Raw genomic sequence first — 20,000 nt, forward strand, 5'->3', positions numbered from 1 at the left:
CAGTAAACATCCCTGAACCGCAATTGTTTGAGAAATTAAGAACCTTGTGCTTCTTTCTTTTATTAACAGGTGTTCGCATTAATGTCTACATCTACAAGCTGTAGTATTCAGTACAGCTGATTGTTGGCGTTTTTTCTTCCATTTTTAGCCTGACCTCCTTTTTAAGGACTGTAGTTGACATTTTTGTAACCTTTTTTAAAATAAAAATTAACTAATGAAAATAAAATATTGTACTAAAGCTTTATATTTTGCATCTTTGTCTCACAAACCTCCAGCTAAAAATGAAGTGTGATATTTGAAATTCTCTAAATATAAACGGGTCCAATGGGTAACAGAATAATAGAAAGAAGAATGTTTGTTGCATCAGTCCTATCGAGCATAAAGTTTATTTTTGTAGTGTGTGTATAGTACAATAGTGTATTGGCAAGAATATGATACTTATCACAATACAGGGTTACGATTTGATATATTGCGATAGTGTAAACAAGGCGATGTATTGCAAATAAAAAAATAATAATTTTAGAAAAACCATCAGAAAATAAGCACCATATGCATAAAATCTTATGTAAAAGATACATAAGAGTCTCCTCTATCCACTCACCTCAACCGGTCGAGGCAGAAGGCCGCCCACCAAGAGCCGGGGTCTGTCGGAGGTTTCTTCCGTTAAAGGGAGTTTTTCCTCCCCACTGTCACCAAGTGCTTGCTCAAGGGGGATTTGTTGGGTTTTCCCTATGTAATAATATTGATAACAGTAAGGTCTAGACTTTACTTTGTAAAGTGTCCTGAGATGACTTTTGTTGTGATTTGGTGCTATACAAATAAAATTGATTTGATTTTGATTTGAGAAAAAAAAAGTTGACCTTTTATGCAATCAGGATCTACATTTGTCACAGTCCCTGTAACATCCAACATTATAGCATTACTTGGCATGTGAACTATTAATTAAAAATTGATGGTGTTTTTGAGAATTTATACTCTATTACACAACCTAATATTGCAATACTCAAGTGTATCAATATATTTTTACACCCCCTGTGTACAGTTTTGTATTAGCTGTGTTTTACCGTGGTTTCAATACACTGTACATATACATGCACTTCATGTGTAGCCAGTAATTCTCTCATTGTGAACTATTTGGAGATTTGGATGTAGTTCTGCTTGTCCAAGGTGTTTCTCTAGGCTCTTCTGTGCTCTTTTCAAGGTTAAAGGATTTTATTGTCAATTCACCATATGTGCAGGACATACAGAAAATCAAAATACCATTTCTCTCTCACCTAGTATTGGGTGCCATAACATTTAGGAACTAAAATTGAATAAAAATAGAATAAGAACTGGATGAACCTAACTAGGATAAATCTAAACGGTACAGCCAATAAGCTGCGACTCAAAACAGTACAGTCAGTGACAGTAGTGCAAAACAACAATATGAGATTGTCAGATGGTTCAGCATCACCAGGGTGTTGGTGATGAGGTGCAAATAGCATATGAGGTATACATGGACAGTATTGCAAATGACTAACAGCAGCAGATATCCCGGCAAAAAACAAAAAACAAAACAGTCAGCAGCAGATTTCTTACACCAAGCACTTCCAATATGCAAGAGTCTCATTTGAGGTGCATGCTAGATGCTACGTGCTGTACACACTGCCCTTTTGGTCTGTGCCGCTGCATGTGTGATGTGGACTGACGGGCGCAGAATCACATATCTTGGAGTTATTGGCTGGTCACCGGTTATGGCCGAACAGGCTAAAACAGGCCATTTCCGATCTCCACCAATCAACTGGTGCAGCTCTATTATTCAGTTGTGCATCTGTGTCCAGCAATGTGACTTGTGTGCCTTGCTGTGTATGGATGGATTGAAATGGAGTCATCAGCTGATGGAGGCAGTGCTCTCCTCCCAGGTGCCACTCTTTAAAGGTTGTAATCAATCTTCTGGCTTGTCTCTGCTATTGATGTTGGTAATAGAGGTCAGAGCAGCAGCGTCTCCTGGGATCTTATTAACAAGGCCATCTCATTGCTTAAAAATGTGAAAAATATTTACCCCACATTTTACATCTTAACTTTCAAGCTCTTACTACAATTCTGTTTTTATCTCTTTACCTCTGTCTCCAAAACACATTTCCTGATATTGAAGTAAAGTGATAGTTTAGGCATTGAGTTGAAATGTATGTTGCTGACCAGACAACCCCACTGTCAGAAGGAGGAGGCCTTAATTCATGGTGAAATGTATGGCACTGTATTAGGCCACAGTAGGTATATATAATTAAACATCCCCTGTCACCCATTTTCTTTGTTTCAGTGAGCATCTCTGTGCCTTCTGTTACTGCGGTGGCCGCAGCCTGCTGGGTCAGGGGGAACTGCAAGTATTCAGCACCACGCCTCAGCTTGAAGCACTCCTCAGCCACAAGGGTGGAGAAGGCTCGACGAGCGATAGCAGTGATGGTGATAAAAATACTCAGCCAAAAATGGCCAGTGATACCACCTCAGGACAGAGGGAAAAGTCGAAGTAAGTAGGCCTGGCTGATGGTGTTGGTCAGGATAGCAAAGTCTGTGATGTCTCGCTACAATCAGCTACATGTAATCAGAATTTTCTTAGGGATTCACTTCAGTGATTCTTTGCTTGTCCCAAGTTCCTCTACAAGCTGAACACTGGTGGGGAAATAACCAACAACGTTGTTAAGTCGTTGTTAAATCTTTTTAAAAGATTTAAGAGACTTTTATATTTAAAAATGGTAATGAACTTGTCAATAAATGCCCACAATTCTACATTCACATTTAAATATGCACACCAACACATACAGAGACTACACAAGCCAAAGGGCCTCCCTCAGTTAGAAAGTTGTGTTGTCATCCTGTCAGTCTGTGTCCCCAGACTCAGTGATGCCATATCAGGTGAAGGGTGTACACAAGGCTTTACCGTGTGTGTGTGTGTGTGTGTGTGTGTGTGTTTGTATTGCCACAAGTGTGAGGACTAGTTTGAAATTTATACTATGGGAGTGAGGACATTTTGGCAGGTCCTCAATTTTTATTTGTTTAAAGTTATATTTTTGAGATTTTAGCCTTTATTTCACAGTGAATCGCTGAGAGGCGAGCAAGGGAGACAGAGAGAGAGAGAGAGTATGGAGTCCTGTGACAAATGTCAGTGGTCGGACTCCACCCGTCGATGTTGTACATGGTGTGCTGTGCCATAACCACTCAGCTATGGGGTGCCAGACAAGTCTTCACTTAAAACTTAGTTTTAGGTTTAAGGGTAGAATTAGGTTAGGTGAAGGGTTGAGGTTAGGCATTTAGTTGTGATGGTTAGGGTAAGGGGCTAGGGAATTCATTGTGTTACTGAGATACCTCACAACTATAGCAAGGTGTGTGTGTGTGTGTGTGTGTGTGTGTATCCGCTGGAGTGCTCACATACATGCACAGCGTGCCAACAAAGGACCCTCCTCGGACTCTTTTGGACAGCTGCCTAATTTGTTTTGATCCTTTGGAACCAATTACGTGTCTATCTGGGTTCCCAGTGACGTAATGGGCAATAGGAGCAAGATGGGCCTGGCAGCACACCAAGCCAACCAGTAGCTGTCATGATGTTGCTGTGTGATTGGTTGTTGGGGCCAGCTTTGGTGTGTGCCACACAAAGACAGAGGAGGGAGACCAGTAAGTGAATTTGTCACAGAAGCAGGGATGGTTGACTAAGGGGAAGGCTGTGGAGGTGGGAGAAGATTGTTTCATGATTGGTGAGAAAACTCAAAACAATGAGCTGTCAAGGCTGTTCATCATGTTTGTGTCATGCTTCGAGAAATCAGTTTCTTGATTTTGGCTGTTGGTTTGTTTACTGGAACTTTGGTCCTTTTTAAATGCTAACGTTCCTTCTCCACATTTTCTGCATGCTATGAAGCTCACTAGTTTGAAGCCAAGGACTCGGAGAAACATCCTTTTCGACAGATTTTATGAGACAGAACAGCCATCCTTCTGTACATGCCAGACAAGATGGCCCTCTTCCTCCTCCTCCTCTCCCTCCTCCCCCACAGCTTTTTATTTCCTCTAACGTTTATCCCCCAGCTCATTCTCTCTGTCTTCATATCTCTGCTTTTGTAAAAATTGCACATTGTCAGCTACCTTTATGTCTCTGTTCTCAATTCATTTCTAAGTCAATTCAAGCTATGGTTCTCTGGTGCGGCAGATCTTTTAGCTGTCCTTTTTTTGGTTGTTTGTTGTCTGCAATGACCTGGTTTATTTGCAAACCTTTTTTCTTTGTTTCAGTGGGTCTGAAAGCTACGAGGAAGAACCAGACCCAGCCAATCGATTTTGGGATGAGCTTTCTCATGTTGGCCTTCCACAAGATCTTAATGTCCAGTCTCTCTTTGAGTCAGGTAAAGCTAATAGACTAAACCTTTTTCTCCTTTTTACCCAGAATTTTTGACACTTTTTAAGGGAGTGTTAACATTTAAACATGACTGTACCATCAGTAAATGCTCATCCTTCATATCTTAAAATTTCAGGGAAGTACTGGGCACATCAGAGGTGTGCTTTGTGGTCCGAAGGTGTTTGCGAGGGCGAGGGACAATCTCTGCTTAATGTGGACAGAGCCATTGACTCAGGGAGCACAAAGGTGAGCCAGGGGAGAACATCCGTGGACTAATAGGTTTTAACACCATCTTGATGTGTTGGGCAGCAGGGAAGGATTGCTTCAGTGAGGCACAGGACAGCTGATGAATCAGATTGGCTGGTAAAGGTCGGCCCAGCATCGTGGATCTCTCAGCTGTGAAATAGAAAAGGTCACGCCACTCAACAGGGCTGAGCTCTCATGGCAGTTTAGCTCCTACCATTAGTGGTTGCACAGCTTGCAGCTCTCCGAATGCGTTTGCAGTCTGTTTGCTGTGCGGCCCATCAGCGAGTCCTCCACTTGATGTCCAGCGCTCGTAGAACTGAGAGAAATCAGGTCTGGATGTGGTGTGGTCAGCAATGTGATCACCAGGGGGCTGAAACAAGGTTTAAACTGGAGTTTTGGTCCTGAGCTGAGAAACCAGACAGCTATTTTTCCAAAGAGCCATTAAATGATAAATTTCTTTATGTAAGATGAGTCATATAATGTGCTGCAGGCATGTTTTATTTTAATTTTTAAAAATGTTTTTATTTCAGTGTTTAAGGAAAAGATGCATTTTAGTTGAGACTTTTTGTGATCTCTCTTTCCTTCAGCACTGTGCATACTGTAAGCACCTTGGAGCCTCCATTAAGTGCTGTGCTGAAGGATGTGCTCAACTCTACCATTACCCCTGCGCAGGGGCAGCTGGGACCTTTCAGGATATCAGGAGTCTTACACTCCTCTGCCCAGAACACACTGAACTGGCCATTCAGAAATGTAAGTTAAGTAGATTTGGATTCAATAAATTGTATTTAAAATTTGCGGTAAAATATTGTAAAATGTTTTGATCAGCTGTACTGTTTGAAATATGTTTGTGTCCCTCATTTTCCTTTTTTTTTTTGTCTACCCCCTCCCTGACCATAGTTGTAGGTGATGTAAATTGCGCACTATGCGATAGCCCAGGGGACTTACTGGACCAGCTTTTCTGCACCAGTTGTGGTCAACATTACCATGGGATGTGCCTTGATATGGCCGTGACCCCTCTGAGGAGGGCCGGTTGGCAGTGCCCTGAGTGCAAAGTCTGCCAGACATGCAAGTGAGTCACCTTCTCACCCTTAAATGTCTCTCATACTGAATGTTTTTGTCTTCTTTTACTGTTATTCCTACACATTTTCTCTATACCTGCCAGTCATGATTTGTTCGCCTTTAAGGTCTGTGAGGAGCTAACTGGATTTTGTACCCTGAAGCTCAGTCTTGTAACCGCTGACCTTATTTAAAAAGGACAGGAGCTCAGTTAACATCCAGGCCTGTTTTGTCTTAGGTGAACACTGTCTATCGAACATTTAGGTCCATATTTAGATAGAAAAACCCAATAATCCATGTTATTACTGCTTCTTATTATGACTGCACTATATTTTTTAAGGTGAGAAGTGTTGATGATGTATGGTCACAATCTGTAATGGATGAAAGTTGTCAGTGGTTCCACATTGTTTAGGTTTCACAACACAGATCCCGTATCTTTGCTGGTGCATGACATACCTTTAGATTTTTTTTTTCTCCTCCTTTTCAAACAATTCTTCTGCTTTACTTGCTTCCAGCTCCAATTAGTGATGACACCATGATACATAGCTACATGAACCAAACTCCCATGTATCAGTTTGACTAATATATTATAATACTAAAATGTTTGCACGAGCAAACATTGCTATATGTTAAATTCATGGCAGTACAATCTCCTGTTTACCATTTTGATGCACAACAAACAAGCAAGCAACGTCTTTATTCATTCTGCAAACAAGCTGCGTTCGCCATCTTTATCAACTGTAAAAAGAAAAAAAAGTTTCATTGCTGGCTGTATCACAACAGAAAAGCAGTTCATAGTTTACAGGTATATCCCACTAATGAGTTTCTTTTGCAGGTTACTGACTTTTTTTTTTCCCAATTTGAATTTAGGGATATGTATGCCCTATAGACCAGAAACACCATGTGAAACAAAGACATGGACAATGTAACTGACAAAATAAATTAAACCTTTCAAGTTAAATGTACAAAAAGGCACTTCAACATCCTCCAGAGGAACAACGTGTTGTAGGTTCTTGCCAACACATTGCTGCAGGTCATATCTAATGTATGTATTTGTCAATAATGTGGGCAGTCTTGAACCATCTTCAGGCTGGTCTGTCAAAAGTATTATAGTACACTGCTGAAAAAAATTAAGGGAACACAAAAATAAGACATTGAACTATTTGTGTTGCCTTTATTTTTTATGAGCAGTATATTTAAATAATATCAAGAAGTGCACAAACAGTTTCTTCATTTCCTGGAAAAACAAACAACCAAAAAAAGCACAGTTGCAACAGGAAAAGGCTGGTTCTCTCTAGATTCTGGTTCACCTGTTTATTAATTCATTACTTTTAGTGGAATTAATATTTGTCATGCAACTGAGATTCATTATTTATAGAAACAACAGGTCAGTTCAAAGAAAGGAAAAATGACAGACCCACAGAAACAAAACACTAATGTGACCTCTATAAAGTAACTCCTTCATAGTGTTTTGCAGTAAATGAAAGTACTTTGCTGTCCCCTTTCATTCGGCCTTTGCTGTCTTTTTGTAGGAACCCAGGAGAAGACAGTAAAATGCTGGTGTGTGACATGTGTGACAAAGGCTACCATACCTTCTGTCTGCAACCTGTTATGGACTCTCTTCCCACCAATGGGTGGAGATGTAAGGTAGGAAAGATCTCGTATAATGCTGGATGGCTTATTATTAAGAAATATAAAATGAGCTTTTTTTTTTTTTTGTCTCTTGTGTAAAAATGAGTTGAATGATGCCCAGATTCATTCCATCAGATGTAATTTTTTTTTTTTTTTTTTTAGCAAACTGAAATACAGAATTCCCATGGAGTGTGAACAATACAAAATTTTCAATGGAAAAATATTCTTGATACGAATCTTTATTCTGGCACAAAGTAAAATGTCTACACCCATGAGAATATGGCTTTTTAGTGGTTTATATTTGTGCTTCCTGTGGTTAAGTAATGACTCACACTCTGCTCTTTAAAGGCTTCAGTTCAGTCTCACTGCCGTAAGATAACGTGGTGTGTATGTGCATGTACAGGCGCGCGCATGTTAATCACACGCATCTCTCAGTGCAGCCCCGCCCTTCATCCTCCAGCAGCGTAAATGGCGTGCTTGTCACTCTGGCAGCTGGTTAGCGCACCACCCATTTTTTTTTTGTAGTCATCAGAAGAACCCATGGCAGTAGAGGCAGTGGGTGACGAAAGGTCTTCGCACTTTGCTTCTCTGTCTGACTCAGCACAGGAGGAACACAACCCACGCACATCCTTGGCATTTACTTCTAGAAAGTGTTCGACCCCAACCCCTGTCCCTGCTCACTTGGTGGTTTAGCTATAAGTGCATTTGTCTCCCTGAAGTAGCGAAGTAGAGATCAGTGAAAAATGAGTCATTGTTCCAGTTTCAAAGCTCTGACATGTTTCTTTTGATGCTGTTTATCATGAATGAGCACCAGAATGACAGGTTGTGCTTGAGGGGGGGGTGAAAAAAAGCTTACTCAGGTTAAGTGGCTAGTAGGTCTGCTGAAGTGCAAAAGCTCTATACTGCTGAAAGTAAGTCCTGGTACACTTTTCATGGACAAAGCTTTATGACCATGTTTTTTGAGAAATATTTGGGGGCGACTGTGGTTCAGTGGGTAGAGCAGTCGTCTCCCAACCAGAGGGTCGGAGGTTTCTAATCTCTGTGCCTGCAGTCCACGTGTTGAAGTGTCCATGGGCAAGACACTGAACCCCCAAGTTGCCCCCGATGGTTAGAGCCATCGGTTGAGTTGGCGCTGCAGATGGCTGCCTCGGTTCTGTACTGGAAACAAATTCCTTGTGTGTAACATACTTGGCCAAATAAATTATCCTTTGGGGAAAAAATAAAATAAAAAATAAGAAGGAAAAACTGGAAATGGCCATCCCTATGTTGAATATCATTTTTTTTCCTATAATCTTAAAAAATTAAGTTATTTTATCACAAGTCACAAGAAGGTCAAAATATAGCTGTGTCCATAAACTTTTCTCATATCTTCCCAATGAGATTGCTTTAGTTTTTAACAAGCTCTATCCAATGTTTGTTTTTATGTTTGCAAGTTTTGTATTCATACTGTAATACAACTGCTCACAATATATTTAACCCAAAGTAGCCCTGTATTGAAAATGTATAAACCTATTTAACTGTGGCCCCTAGATAAGAAAAACAAAATGTGCATTAAGCAAATATAGCCCAGACCAAAGTTTTTTTATTCATTTTTTTTTTTATTTGTGGTGGTTTCATTTTTGTAGTGGCTTAGGATGTTTAGTGTGTGAAGAGTGCTTGTACAGTACAGGCTACTGTTTATTTACTCTGCAGTTCTGTAATTAACAACTCTTTCCAATTAAATTGTTCAGTGGACTTTTGTTTGGTGATATATTCAGAAAACCGATATAAAATAAAATGGACAAAATGTTGAAGATGGAGCAGGAAAGAAAGTTTCACAGACATGCTCCATGTTTGGAATATTGGCAGCTTTCTTTGGTATTAAGTGCTGGCCATTTGAAACACTGCTTGAAATGATGTGAAATTATGCCTATCATGCAGCTATGAAGCCAAAATTGGATCGTTTTGATGCCACCATTTATAAAGCTTTCTAAAATTGTTAGTTTTACTAATGTTCAGTAATAGAATGTTGTACTGTTGTATGTAAATGTAATGACATTTATTAAGTAGCAATTACTCTAAATGATTCTGATTAGTAAATTGACTTGTAAATTTCTTTCATCAAGCCTAAAAAACAATGGTTTCTGATTAGTAAATTGACTTCCTTTAAATTCCTTTCATCAAGCCTAAAAAACAATGGTTATTTTTAATCATATTCCTCAGCTCTACCTCAAAAACCTTGCACCAAAAGTGTCTTAAATATAAACTGTATTTGTTTACGATTCCATGACTGAGGTGCCGAACCTGTATAGCTGAAACATGTCTTGTACCGCATTGGATCTGAATGGCTTTGAATGTCATGTAAGAGCTCTTGCTTTGCTCCTCAGAACTGCAGAGTATGCATCCAGTGTGGAACACGAACCAGTGGGCAGTGGCACCACACAAGCCTCCTGTGTGAGAACTGTGTCCAAAATCAGGACCCTGCTCTGTGCTGCCCTACATGTACATGCATCCTGGACCCTGAGCATCAAAAAGACTTACTATTCTGCCAGACTTGTAAAAGGTAATAAAGGGTTGGTTATAACTCTAATATCTAATAATGAATGTAACACTCTTGTGTTTGTCCTTTTTTTTTTTTTTTAATTCCTTTTCCTTTAGCAAAATGATTCTCACTAGTAGCACTAATGGGACACTAGGAAAACCACAGTGATAAATGTCATAGAAATCCCTATCGAACAATCCCTTAAATTCCTTTACACTCTTTTCAGATGGCTACACCTGGAGTGCGAGCGTCAGAACTCAGGCCAAGCAGAAATCCACTCCAGAGAGGACTATGTTTGTTTCAACTGCAGGACTCCTGCTGCAGAGCAGGCACTACAGGCAGAGGATATGGACACGGGCCCAGAGCTCAGCCCTCAGCCAGCCTCCATGCACACAGACTCTGAGACTGGCCTACAGCTCGCTCAAACATACACGGACCTAGAATCTGGCACTCAGCTGCCTTCTGAAATGCACAGTGACCCCAAACCGGAATTATTTGCTGTTCCATTGCACTCAGATACAGAGCCTGCTCAGGCTACCATCCAGGAGGAGAAGCTGGCCATGTCAGCTGCAGAGCCTGGTGGGTCTTTGTTTCAAAAAGGTTAATTTATACGCAGGAAGATAACTGCTCGGAGCTCTTTTCCTGGTCCTTTTTAATCCTTTCCTCTATTCTCAAGTGTCCCTTCTGACAACCTAATCTGTTTTATCAGCATATTAATCATGGCTTGTTATTGCAAGGACGAGCCAAGGAATGCAACTCTCTTGACACAAATAGAAACTGATATACACAAAGCACCAGGTTGTATGATTGAAAAATGAAAGGCAATCTCTGTAGATGAGTGTTCGTTGATTCAACCACTAGCCATGCAGAATCAGTTGAAAGTTTCAGCTGTGCAGCACCAAACTGGGCTGTAGTGTCAGTGCTGATTTGAAAGTCGCAGTTGTTGCAGATGAAAGGATTGGTGAGAGAGTTGTTTGGATTAGGACCAAAGAGAAGCACTCTCTCTTTTATTTGGAGGAGTTTCTGAGGACTCCACAGTCAACAGATGGCATCTTACTAGTGGCAGATTAAAGAGACTCCATTGTCTTTGTAAGTTTCAGTTTTAAAAATTGAAAGTACTTTGTTTCTCCCTCCTGTTACCTGGGGAGGTATTCTATGCTGCCCATCAGTGTGAATGAGAATTTGATACTTGAGTGCACTTATTTTTCAATTTTCTTTAGTGCACGCTGAAGTGAAACACAGTGCACCATGAGGTAGAGATTGGTGCTCAAGTTGACTGCTCATATTGCTGCAAATCATCTTCATGTTCAAGTTTGTTTTTATAATATCAGACCAGGCTAGCTAATGCTACTTAATGGAGGGTGAGGTCACTAAGGCACTATGATCATGTCTGCCAAAAGAAAGTTGTAAAATTAATTTCTTAAGTTTTATATATTTATTTATTTATAATCCTCTTGTATCCTGTTGAGTGTATGCTTGTTAGCAACAGGGATGAGGTGCAAAATCCAAACATAACAAGCTTGTTTGGGTTGGATTCGGGATCCAAAGACCTTGGGCTGAACGGAACAACTGTTGTTTAAAGGAACCATAGCATTGGCATCTTTTTTTTTTTTTTTAAATGGGCATTCTCTAGCTAGAGGGCATTCAGTAGCAGAAGCACCATCCCTCTGTTATCCCCTTATTCTTCACAACCTTTATCCATTATTTCAGCTTGCCCATGCTGATATGAAGTTCAAGGCTGCATCTCCACTTTATTGTATGTGAGTTTTGCCACTCATGTCTGGACAGCAGACTGCAGTGGCAGAAGAGAATGGGTTGGAGTAGCATAATGGCGGTGATGAAGATTCCCTGTCTGCCAACCTGCCTTGGAGCTATGCTGCCTTATTTGTGACTGCTCACACAGCTTGCTTGCTTACCATATGCATGTGCACATGTTTTACTTGCCTTTTCCTGTGGTCATGAACTGCTTCATCATTTAACTTGCAAGGCAATGCCCCCCCCTCCTGTGGTTTATAGAGGTGTTGAGTATACATGTGGTCTGTGATTTAAGAGAAGCTTTTGGAGGTGTATGTCAGGCATTTCAAAATATAACCCAGTCTGGCGTTACCTCTTTTTCAATACATGTCATGGTGCTCTCGGTCCCTGGTATCTTTTGGGACTATGGGTTGAAACATCTTAAATTAGATGAATGATAAAGTTTTCATTTTATTTTTACAGTGCATTAAATATTCCTGCCCTAAATAAGAGAAGGGAATGCAATTTAATAATGTGCTTAGATATTTGCTAATTATTTTTTATTAACTCTTGTTTTTTTTGTCTTTATGTGAGATCATGACTATGCTGGCAGTACACCTGCACATGTAATTAAAGTCATTAACCAAAGCTGTTTATCACCCGCCAGGATTCTCCACCACTCAGGGTTTAACAGCGGGTTTACCATGACTCAGCTGGCAGATTTTGTTAGTGCAAGTTAGACCTGACTTAAGGCCTCTGCTGCATTAATCAAAGCCAAGAATTTATCTAAACCATTTTTTTTTCACTGTAGGGGATGTAGGAAGCAGAGTGTTGTTATGAATGGGAATATGTTCAGCTTGGTAAATAGTTGAAGGCTGGAGATGGTTGGAGGCCCATCTCCTAATTGACTTTCTGGCATCGGCACCGGATGAGCACCTGCAAGCTGCACAGTCATGTGCCCAGAGCTCACAGACCCTAGGATGTTGGTTGTCATGGTTACTCCCTTCCCTGGCAGAGATGCTTAGCAGGTGCATGTGTGTGTCAGGATCAGTGTGACATGGGAACTTGTGGATTGAAATGGTGGGTGCCTCATTAAGACTAGGCTATCTGTACTGTCAGAGGCCGTCTGGCAGAAGATTGGCTCGATGTGTGGATGCCTGATAGCCAGGAATGACTAGTTCTATTCATACCAGACTACTCAAATGCAATGATGTCTTTGATATAAAACCAAATGGAGAACGAGGTAAGGAGGCACTACAAAACCAAAGTGGGTTTTGGGGTGTGAGACTCTAGATTAGTACCAAAATGTAACCTATGGTAAAAGACTTGTTGTATTGTGCGGTTTATTACTCGCCCCACCTCGTTCCAGTAACACTTCTGTCATTTCCTTTTCAGGGTGCAACAGTTAATTAAATCCTAACACTGGAATTAATGTTCACCCACGTATAACCTAACCTTTTAAAAAAAAAAAAAAACCTGGGGTTTCACTAGGGGAAGCCACCCCAGATGTTTTTTTCCCTTGTGCCAGTTTGACTGCCAGGCATCCAAGCCTAACATTTGTTTGTGGTTTTGCTTTTTATTCCCTTACCTCAGTGGTTCTCAAACATTTTTTGTCATTCCCCACTTAAGAGGGTGGGCAAATTTTTAAGCCCCACTTGTCAAAAAATTATAATGAAATCGGACGATTTTAAAATTTCAAATTTATTTTAATATCAAATAACACCAAGTTCAAAACAGATAAAATATAAGTGCAATTTTATCTTTTGACAGGGGGATAGTTCAGTTTTGCAGCACTTGTCTCATCCAGCATAATCGATTCCATGTCTACAGCAGCAGGGAGAATGAGTTGCTCAGCAATTGTGTGTTTTTTTTTATTTTTATTTTTTGCACTGGGCAATTCTGTATGCAACTTTGAAGGAAGCCATTTGTGCTTTGCTGTTCACTGATGTGGATTTTACCATGCGATTTTTTTTGCTAACGGTATTCTGCCAATTTTCTTTCAAAGAAGTCGAGTGGTTTATTAACATCTCTAAATGTCTTCTTAATTGGTTGGGTCTCATGCTGTCTGCTGCCAGTGGTTTAAGACACACACGGGTCCCTCCTCTGCCCCCAGCATTCCCACCGTGAATCCTTCATCAATATTTTCTTTTCGTCTGGCTTTTTGGTTGATAAGGCTAACTGCCTGTTGTTTTTTTGTCTGCTTGCGCTGAATCGCCTGCTTTTTTTTGTGGTCCATGTAACAAATGTATCCATTTACGTTATTATGCCCGTTATGTACACTATTGGACCTCTATGTGAACGTTACCTTATATTGTTGCGCGGCAGTTAATATGCCGACATCAAACCGTTATTGTTGCACTATGATTTCACTTTTTTCTCTTTTAATTTACGTGTATTAACGTATTTACTTGTATTAATGACCCATTTCTAATTTTCTCTGTTCATTACGCCCCACCTGTCATGTCTTTATTCCCCACTAGTGGGGCGCGCCCCGAACTTTGAGAACCACTGCCTTACCTATTTATCTCAATGTGTTGACGTTTTCCCAGACTTTTTTTTTTTTTTTATTAACATACATGCATTCATGTACTTTATATAATCTTTTTCAATTACTCTTTCTTTCCTACTTTCTTTTAGAAGTCTCAGTGGGATCAGATGTCCAGAATCAGGTTGCTGAATCTTCTGACAGCAAAGTCGCAACAGAAATCAAACCAGGTTTGTACACATGTCCTATTTATTTAGTAATTAATCTGCATTGTGGAACCTCACAATGATTTGCATTATTTAACAATGAATACTGTTGTAAAGTTTGTGTTAAATGTAATGCTCACAGTTTATTCACACTTAAAATGCTGTGTAAATATTGTGTACTATTAGACAAGGTAATGGCAACATGGAGTCTCTGCCATACTCTTGTGTCATTTACATGAATGACATTAACATGTCTTTAGCGATGTTAATCACTTGAAATCCACTAACTTAACATTATATTGCTTTCCACTTCCACTACAGAAACAAAACCAGCAGTAAGAACCCAGCTCATACCTACAGAGGGTCCTGCATCATCAGTGACTCAGAGTAAGGAGTCTGAGGCTTTTCCAGCCCAGCTCTCTGTGGGGACACTACAGACACAAGACATTATGTTACAAATCAAACCAGCAAAGACAGAGGTCTGCCCTGAGCAGGGCATGACCACCCCAAGCACAATGGATTGTAAGGCCATCATCTCAACCACCAAAGAACCAAGTACTCTGTCGGTACCTTTCACGGACCAACCAGCGGAAGTCTCACTACCCCAGCCTTCGAGTATGGATATAGTCAGGGCTTCTTTTCTGGAAACTGCTCCAAAAGAACTTAAGGAGAGGAGGGAGGGCATTTTTTACAGGAACCTGTCAGAGACTGTTATGCCTTCAACCTCTAGTACACCAGAGGCAATGGACACTATGCTGGAGAGCAAAACTAATCTGTCATGTTCCAGCATGTCTTCAGAGGAGAAACCCCTTAAGCCATCTATTGAAAGGTTGTCTGAAATGGTTTCCCCTCCTTCCCACTCTTCCCCTCTTGCTCGAGGGACATCTCCAAAAGAACTGCTTCAAACCCAGATCCTACCTTCCCTGGGTGACCACAGCAGTATGATCCCCACCACTACCCTCATACCACTCACCCCAAAGATTGGAATGGGAAAGCCAGCCATCAGCAAGAGGAAGTTTTCACCTGGAAGGCCACGGGTGAAACAGGTAGGAACCTGGATATCATGCCACAAAGAATCACTGATGTGTTTTTTTAATTACTCCTTCCATAGTATGACATGTAGGAGGCAGCCATGTCTCTGGTTTATCTTGCACAACTTTTAATCCTCCTGTGTGTTCATCTTCAGAGTCATAATCTTCAGTTTTTCTTTGGTTGTAGGATCCTAGAGTATAATCATACACTTCAGAGTATTGTGTCTCCCTCTGCTGGAGAGGAATAGGCTTGGTTTCATTGAGATGGGATGTTACAGTGAGTCCAGGTAGAGGAAATGAGTTTGGGCTGGGGCCAGGTGTTTCCATCATTGATTGTTGTCTCTGGGACATTTCAGCCACTTCTTCAGTTAAACGAACAAGTTGATCGTGATCACTTGCGCTGAATCTGTCTTATTCACTGGTCTACTCTTGGAGTCAAGGCTAATAATTGGTGCTCATACCATGTGTTGTCCTTAATGACATATGCGTTGTGTAAGCTCTGCTTTATGAAAGTGGATTAGGTGTTTTGATGGCAGTGTGTTGGTTGAGGCAGCTTTTTTTTCCAATTATATATTTTTTTAAATTATTTTCTCAGTCAAGTTATCTTGCATTACTGTGTCCTAGCATAGCAGGAGCACAGCATAGCGAATGAAGTGTTCTCTCAACTCCCTGTGCCCCCTTTCCTAATTTATGCGCCATAAGTAGTTCTTCACATACAGCGCTTAGTTGAAGTATTGTTTCTGGTGGGAATTGTATTTTTGTTTCTTATGGCAAACAGTTTACTGACAGTCCTCACCATATTCCCTCACAGTAGTGTCATCAGTCTCTCTCCATTTCATGTCATTGTCACTAACATGCACCAGTTTATTGTTCTTTAAGGAGCAGTATTCATCCAATCACAAATTATACTGACCATTACCATGTCTTAGTTGTCTCCATATTACACCATCAGTTGCACTCGGTCACTTGTGGCTCTGAAAAAAAAAACTATTAATATTAATGGCTCAGTGTCATTAAAACCCATTAAATGAAATAGACTGTCACTGACACTGAATAGAGGCTCTCTCAAAAAATAATAATGGAAATTGAATCACACCCATGGCTATAATATATAATGAATGATGCTGGTGAGGGTGGACTAATTTATTTTGTAAAAAAAAAAAAAAGTTTTCCCCAGATGCATCATTTCTTAAATAAACATACGACTCAAATTGGCTCATTACGCAATGCCTGGGGAAATCGTTTTCAGAAATTTGATCATTGCTCCTCTTTAGTCCAGCATGCTTTTGTCTGATGCATTCACGTGCTGCTGTGCTGACGCAACTGCCTTTGTTTTGTCAACATGCCAAACGTACACAGTTGTCATGGCAAGAGGTTCCAGGGCCTCTCTTCCTGCTGCATGGTGGCGTGATGGCCTTCTGCTATGTGAAATGCAACTAACACAATTGTGCTTGTTAGTTTTGCCTTTATAGTCTATTAGAAACATGCCTCTATTGAGTCATATGCATGAAAACCCCAAGGATTGGCTTTAACACAGAATGCAACCTAATAACTTAAACTGTATCATATTTTAGCACATTTGATGTTCTTTCATACTATAGCATTGCATACATGGGTGTGTACTGAACAGTTCACAAATGGCTACATTTGAAGCTCACTACATCTCTAACATCTTTCTTTGTTTTATTTCCTCGCTGGCCTTGTTTTTAAGTTGCTGCATTTTGTCACCCTCCTCCCTCCCTCCCTCCCTTCCTCTCTCTCACTCTCTCACCCACCCTCCCCTTACCTTAGGGTGCATGGAGTCCCCATAGCAGTGTGAGCTCCCCCTTGTCCTGGTCGCCAGACCAGCCAGAGGGGTGGGACATCCCAAAGACCAGGCAGTCCTCTGGCAGCCCCGGCTGGAGCATCAGAGTGGTAAATACCCTGGCTCACCAGAGACAGGAGGGCAGCAGCTGCCCTCTATTAGCCCTCTGTTTACCCTAGTGATGTACGCTCCATGAGTGTCCCTGAATGTCTCTGTGATGCAACCGCCACCTCGCAGTGAGAGGAGGATATTGAGAAATCACAGGCTAAGCTAATGAATTTAGAAAGAACTGAAAGATAAGGTTATTGATGATGGGTTTTGCTGGCTTTGTAGCTGAATTGAGAGGTCATGGGTGTGGTGTAACAAGACATTGTGCAGTCTACATGAATATTTGGGTAATAATCTTTAATGAATGAATGTACTGTATGTGCCCATTTGCCTCTTTGGCATTCAACCCTTTTTATGTATTTGATAATATTTTTCTTTTCTTTGATTTTGACTTGCTGAAAAATCTGTGGCAATTGGTTGCTATGGTGATAGTCATTACTCTAAGCAAACCTTGGTAGGATTCATTTGTACATGGTGGTAGGGGTCCAGTCCATGCTAAACACCACTCTACAGTGTGTTTGTCAGGGGAGCCTCATTTTGGGATCAGATCCAAATGTGGTGTAAATGACAAGGGACTCTGGGGCAGGTGTGGAAGGTTCAGTTAGACTTAAGTTGACAGTCATGATTAGGCAGAGGCCTCCTGTCAGAAGAATGCCAAAGGCATAGTCAAACTTGCATTGCTGGAACAACAGCTCAGAGGCCCTCTCTCACTTGCCGATTGCTTGGCAGAAATGGTGGTCTTTCTCTCAAATAATGGCCATTTCCATGAACTATTAAAATGCCAAAATTCTGATTCATGGATTTTTTTTTTTCTTTTACTTGAGCATTTTCATAATTTTCTAATGTTGGTTCTAAAAAGCAAAAATGTCTGGTGCTTTTAAATGTTTTTTAAAATTAATAGACAGCATTGAATAAAATAACTAGAAGAATTTTTAGGTAAATCACTAACAGTAGCAACCTGCAGTGCATTTAAACAGCACGACAGAATGACATTTCTAAAGCTGAATGAGCAGTGCGCTTGCTGTTGTGTAAGAACATAAACAGTCCTACAAGCTTGAAATGGGAGGAGTAAAAGGTTCCCCATGGCAAGCTTTCAAATCTTTTCTGATGATCCACTGAATCCAACCATGACTTGAACTATACAGTGTGTGCAAGAGAGAAACAAAGCTCTGTACACAGATGAAGCTTGTGTCTGCCCATTTTAGTTAGTTAGTCAGATGGGAAGTGGTCATTGTCTGGTATGGTCTTTGTCTTGCTTCCACAGGGTCGAGGTTCAGGCTTCCCTGGAAGGAGGAGGCCCAGAGGGGCTGGTCTGTCAGGTAGAGCTGGACGTGGCAGGGCCAGAGGCAAGAATGGGGCGAGTCCCAGCATCAACCCTGGGGTATGTGCTATCACCTGGATGACATCGCGAGGTCAAATATTGTGCTATATGTAAATCAGTGTTTGATTTCCCTCAGGCTAAAGACATGGTTAATGTATTATAGAAGCATTAACGTTAAAGAGCCCATGGCATGCTCATTTCCAGCCATTTAGTGTTTAATCTTAGGTCCCTCTAGATTAGCTGTAAAACACATCTCATAACCAAATAGTCTGTAATTATTTCAGAACAATAAAACCTGAGAACCTTTTTCTAAAAATGAGACGATAGTTCGTGAACGCGCACAGCTCCTGTTGCTAGTGTTGTTGAAATCCGTGTCCCCATAGAGATGCATTTTCCTTAACCTGAATCCTAAAATTATCCTAACCACAACCACTGAGGGGGGTGCTACATGAAACCAAGTTTTGAACAGGGGAAACACATCTCGAAGGGGGAACAAAAAACACTGACAAATAAGCTACGTTTTTGACAATGACAATACCTCAAATCCTACCTGAAATGTTTGAGCTCGAATATGAAAGTGGACAGCAGGACGAACTGCAATAGTATTAATGAATGTGAATTTCTCCTCCATAGATTGGTGAACAACTGTATATGTACCAATGAAAAGAGATGTGTAACACTCCAAACAAAGCGGGTAATTGAAAAACCCCATATTTTAACTAGAATAATGCAAGCATAGTAATTTCTCCAGCCTTATGGCAATTCTCTCTAAAGTTACAGAAACAAGGCATTAACAGACGTGCAAAATGATTTTTTTTTTCTTTTCTTTTTTTTAAACTTACTGTTAAGTCCCACTGAGTAGTGCAAACATAATTCCCTTTCAAGGAGCTCAAAGGTCAGTAAATCCAACCAGTGGTCACTGCGTCTTCCCTCACGCAACCACATATTCCCAAAGTAGTGAAATTAATTCCAACAAGTAGCGTAGCACCAACAATAACATCATGGATTGTTGGAATCCTCTCATTAACCTGTATCACATAACATGCGGCAGACACACTGGCCGCAAGCAGTCAAAACAAATGGGTACTGTGCTCCGGGGGGGAATCCAGCGTTGATGAGCTGATCATTCACCGCTGCAGGGGGGCTTCAGCAGGCCGGCTGCTTGTAGGTTAGTCCCAGTCAGGTAAAACAGCGAGTCCCTGTGCATGAACATTCCTGGACGTGCAGTAACCTCAGGCCCTGTATTTTTTTTCCTACACATCCTCTGGTCACAGTGCAGCAGCATGAGGGAAAATGTATTCACAAAACCGGGTGCAGTCAAAAAAAATTCCACTTTTACAATGGCACCGGTGAATGTCAGGCAAGCTCGCATGAACACGCAACTGCCTGGAGATTATGACTGTTCACGGAAATCTGTAAACTATCATAATAATAATTAACCCACTATATTATGTGTATCCTAGTTAGTCATATTAACTCTTATCCACTTTCTAGTGAAA

At 40.8% G+C, this 20,000-nt stretch overlaps 1 protein-coding gene across 1 annotated transcript in view; it reads left to right on the top strand.

Annotated features, from left to right (window-relative positions):
• kmt2cb (lysine (K)-specific methyltransferase 2Cb) overlaps positions 1-20,000 on the top strand; it is a 69,055-nt gene that overhangs the window by 15,482 nt on the left and 33,573 nt on the right. Inside the window, 13 exon segments of the mRNA XM_020595866.1 lie at positions 1,821-1,954; positions 2,300-2,506; positions 4,255-4,364; positions 4,494-4,603; positions 5,191-5,353; positions 5,501-5,672; positions 7,192-7,306; positions 9,658-9,833; positions 10,039-10,391; positions 14,184-14,261; positions 14,559-15,283; positions 17,060-17,182; positions 18,445-18,561. Of these exon segments, the coding sequence (XP_020451522.1) occupies positions 1,821-1,954; positions 2,300-2,506; positions 4,255-4,364; positions 4,494-4,603; positions 5,191-5,353; positions 5,501-5,672; positions 7,192-7,306; positions 9,658-9,833; positions 10,039-10,391; positions 14,184-14,261; positions 14,559-15,283; positions 17,060-17,182; positions 18,445-18,561 (2,583 nt within the window).

Source organism: Monopterus albus, unplaced genomic scaffold, assembly GCF_001952655.1.
Source record: "Monopterus albus unplaced genomic scaffold, M_albus_1.0 scaffold28.1, whole genome shotgun sequence".
In the NCBI taxonomy this organism is placed as follows: domain Eukaryota; kingdom Metazoa; phylum Chordata; class Actinopteri; order Synbranchiformes; family Synbranchidae; genus Monopterus; species Monopterus albus.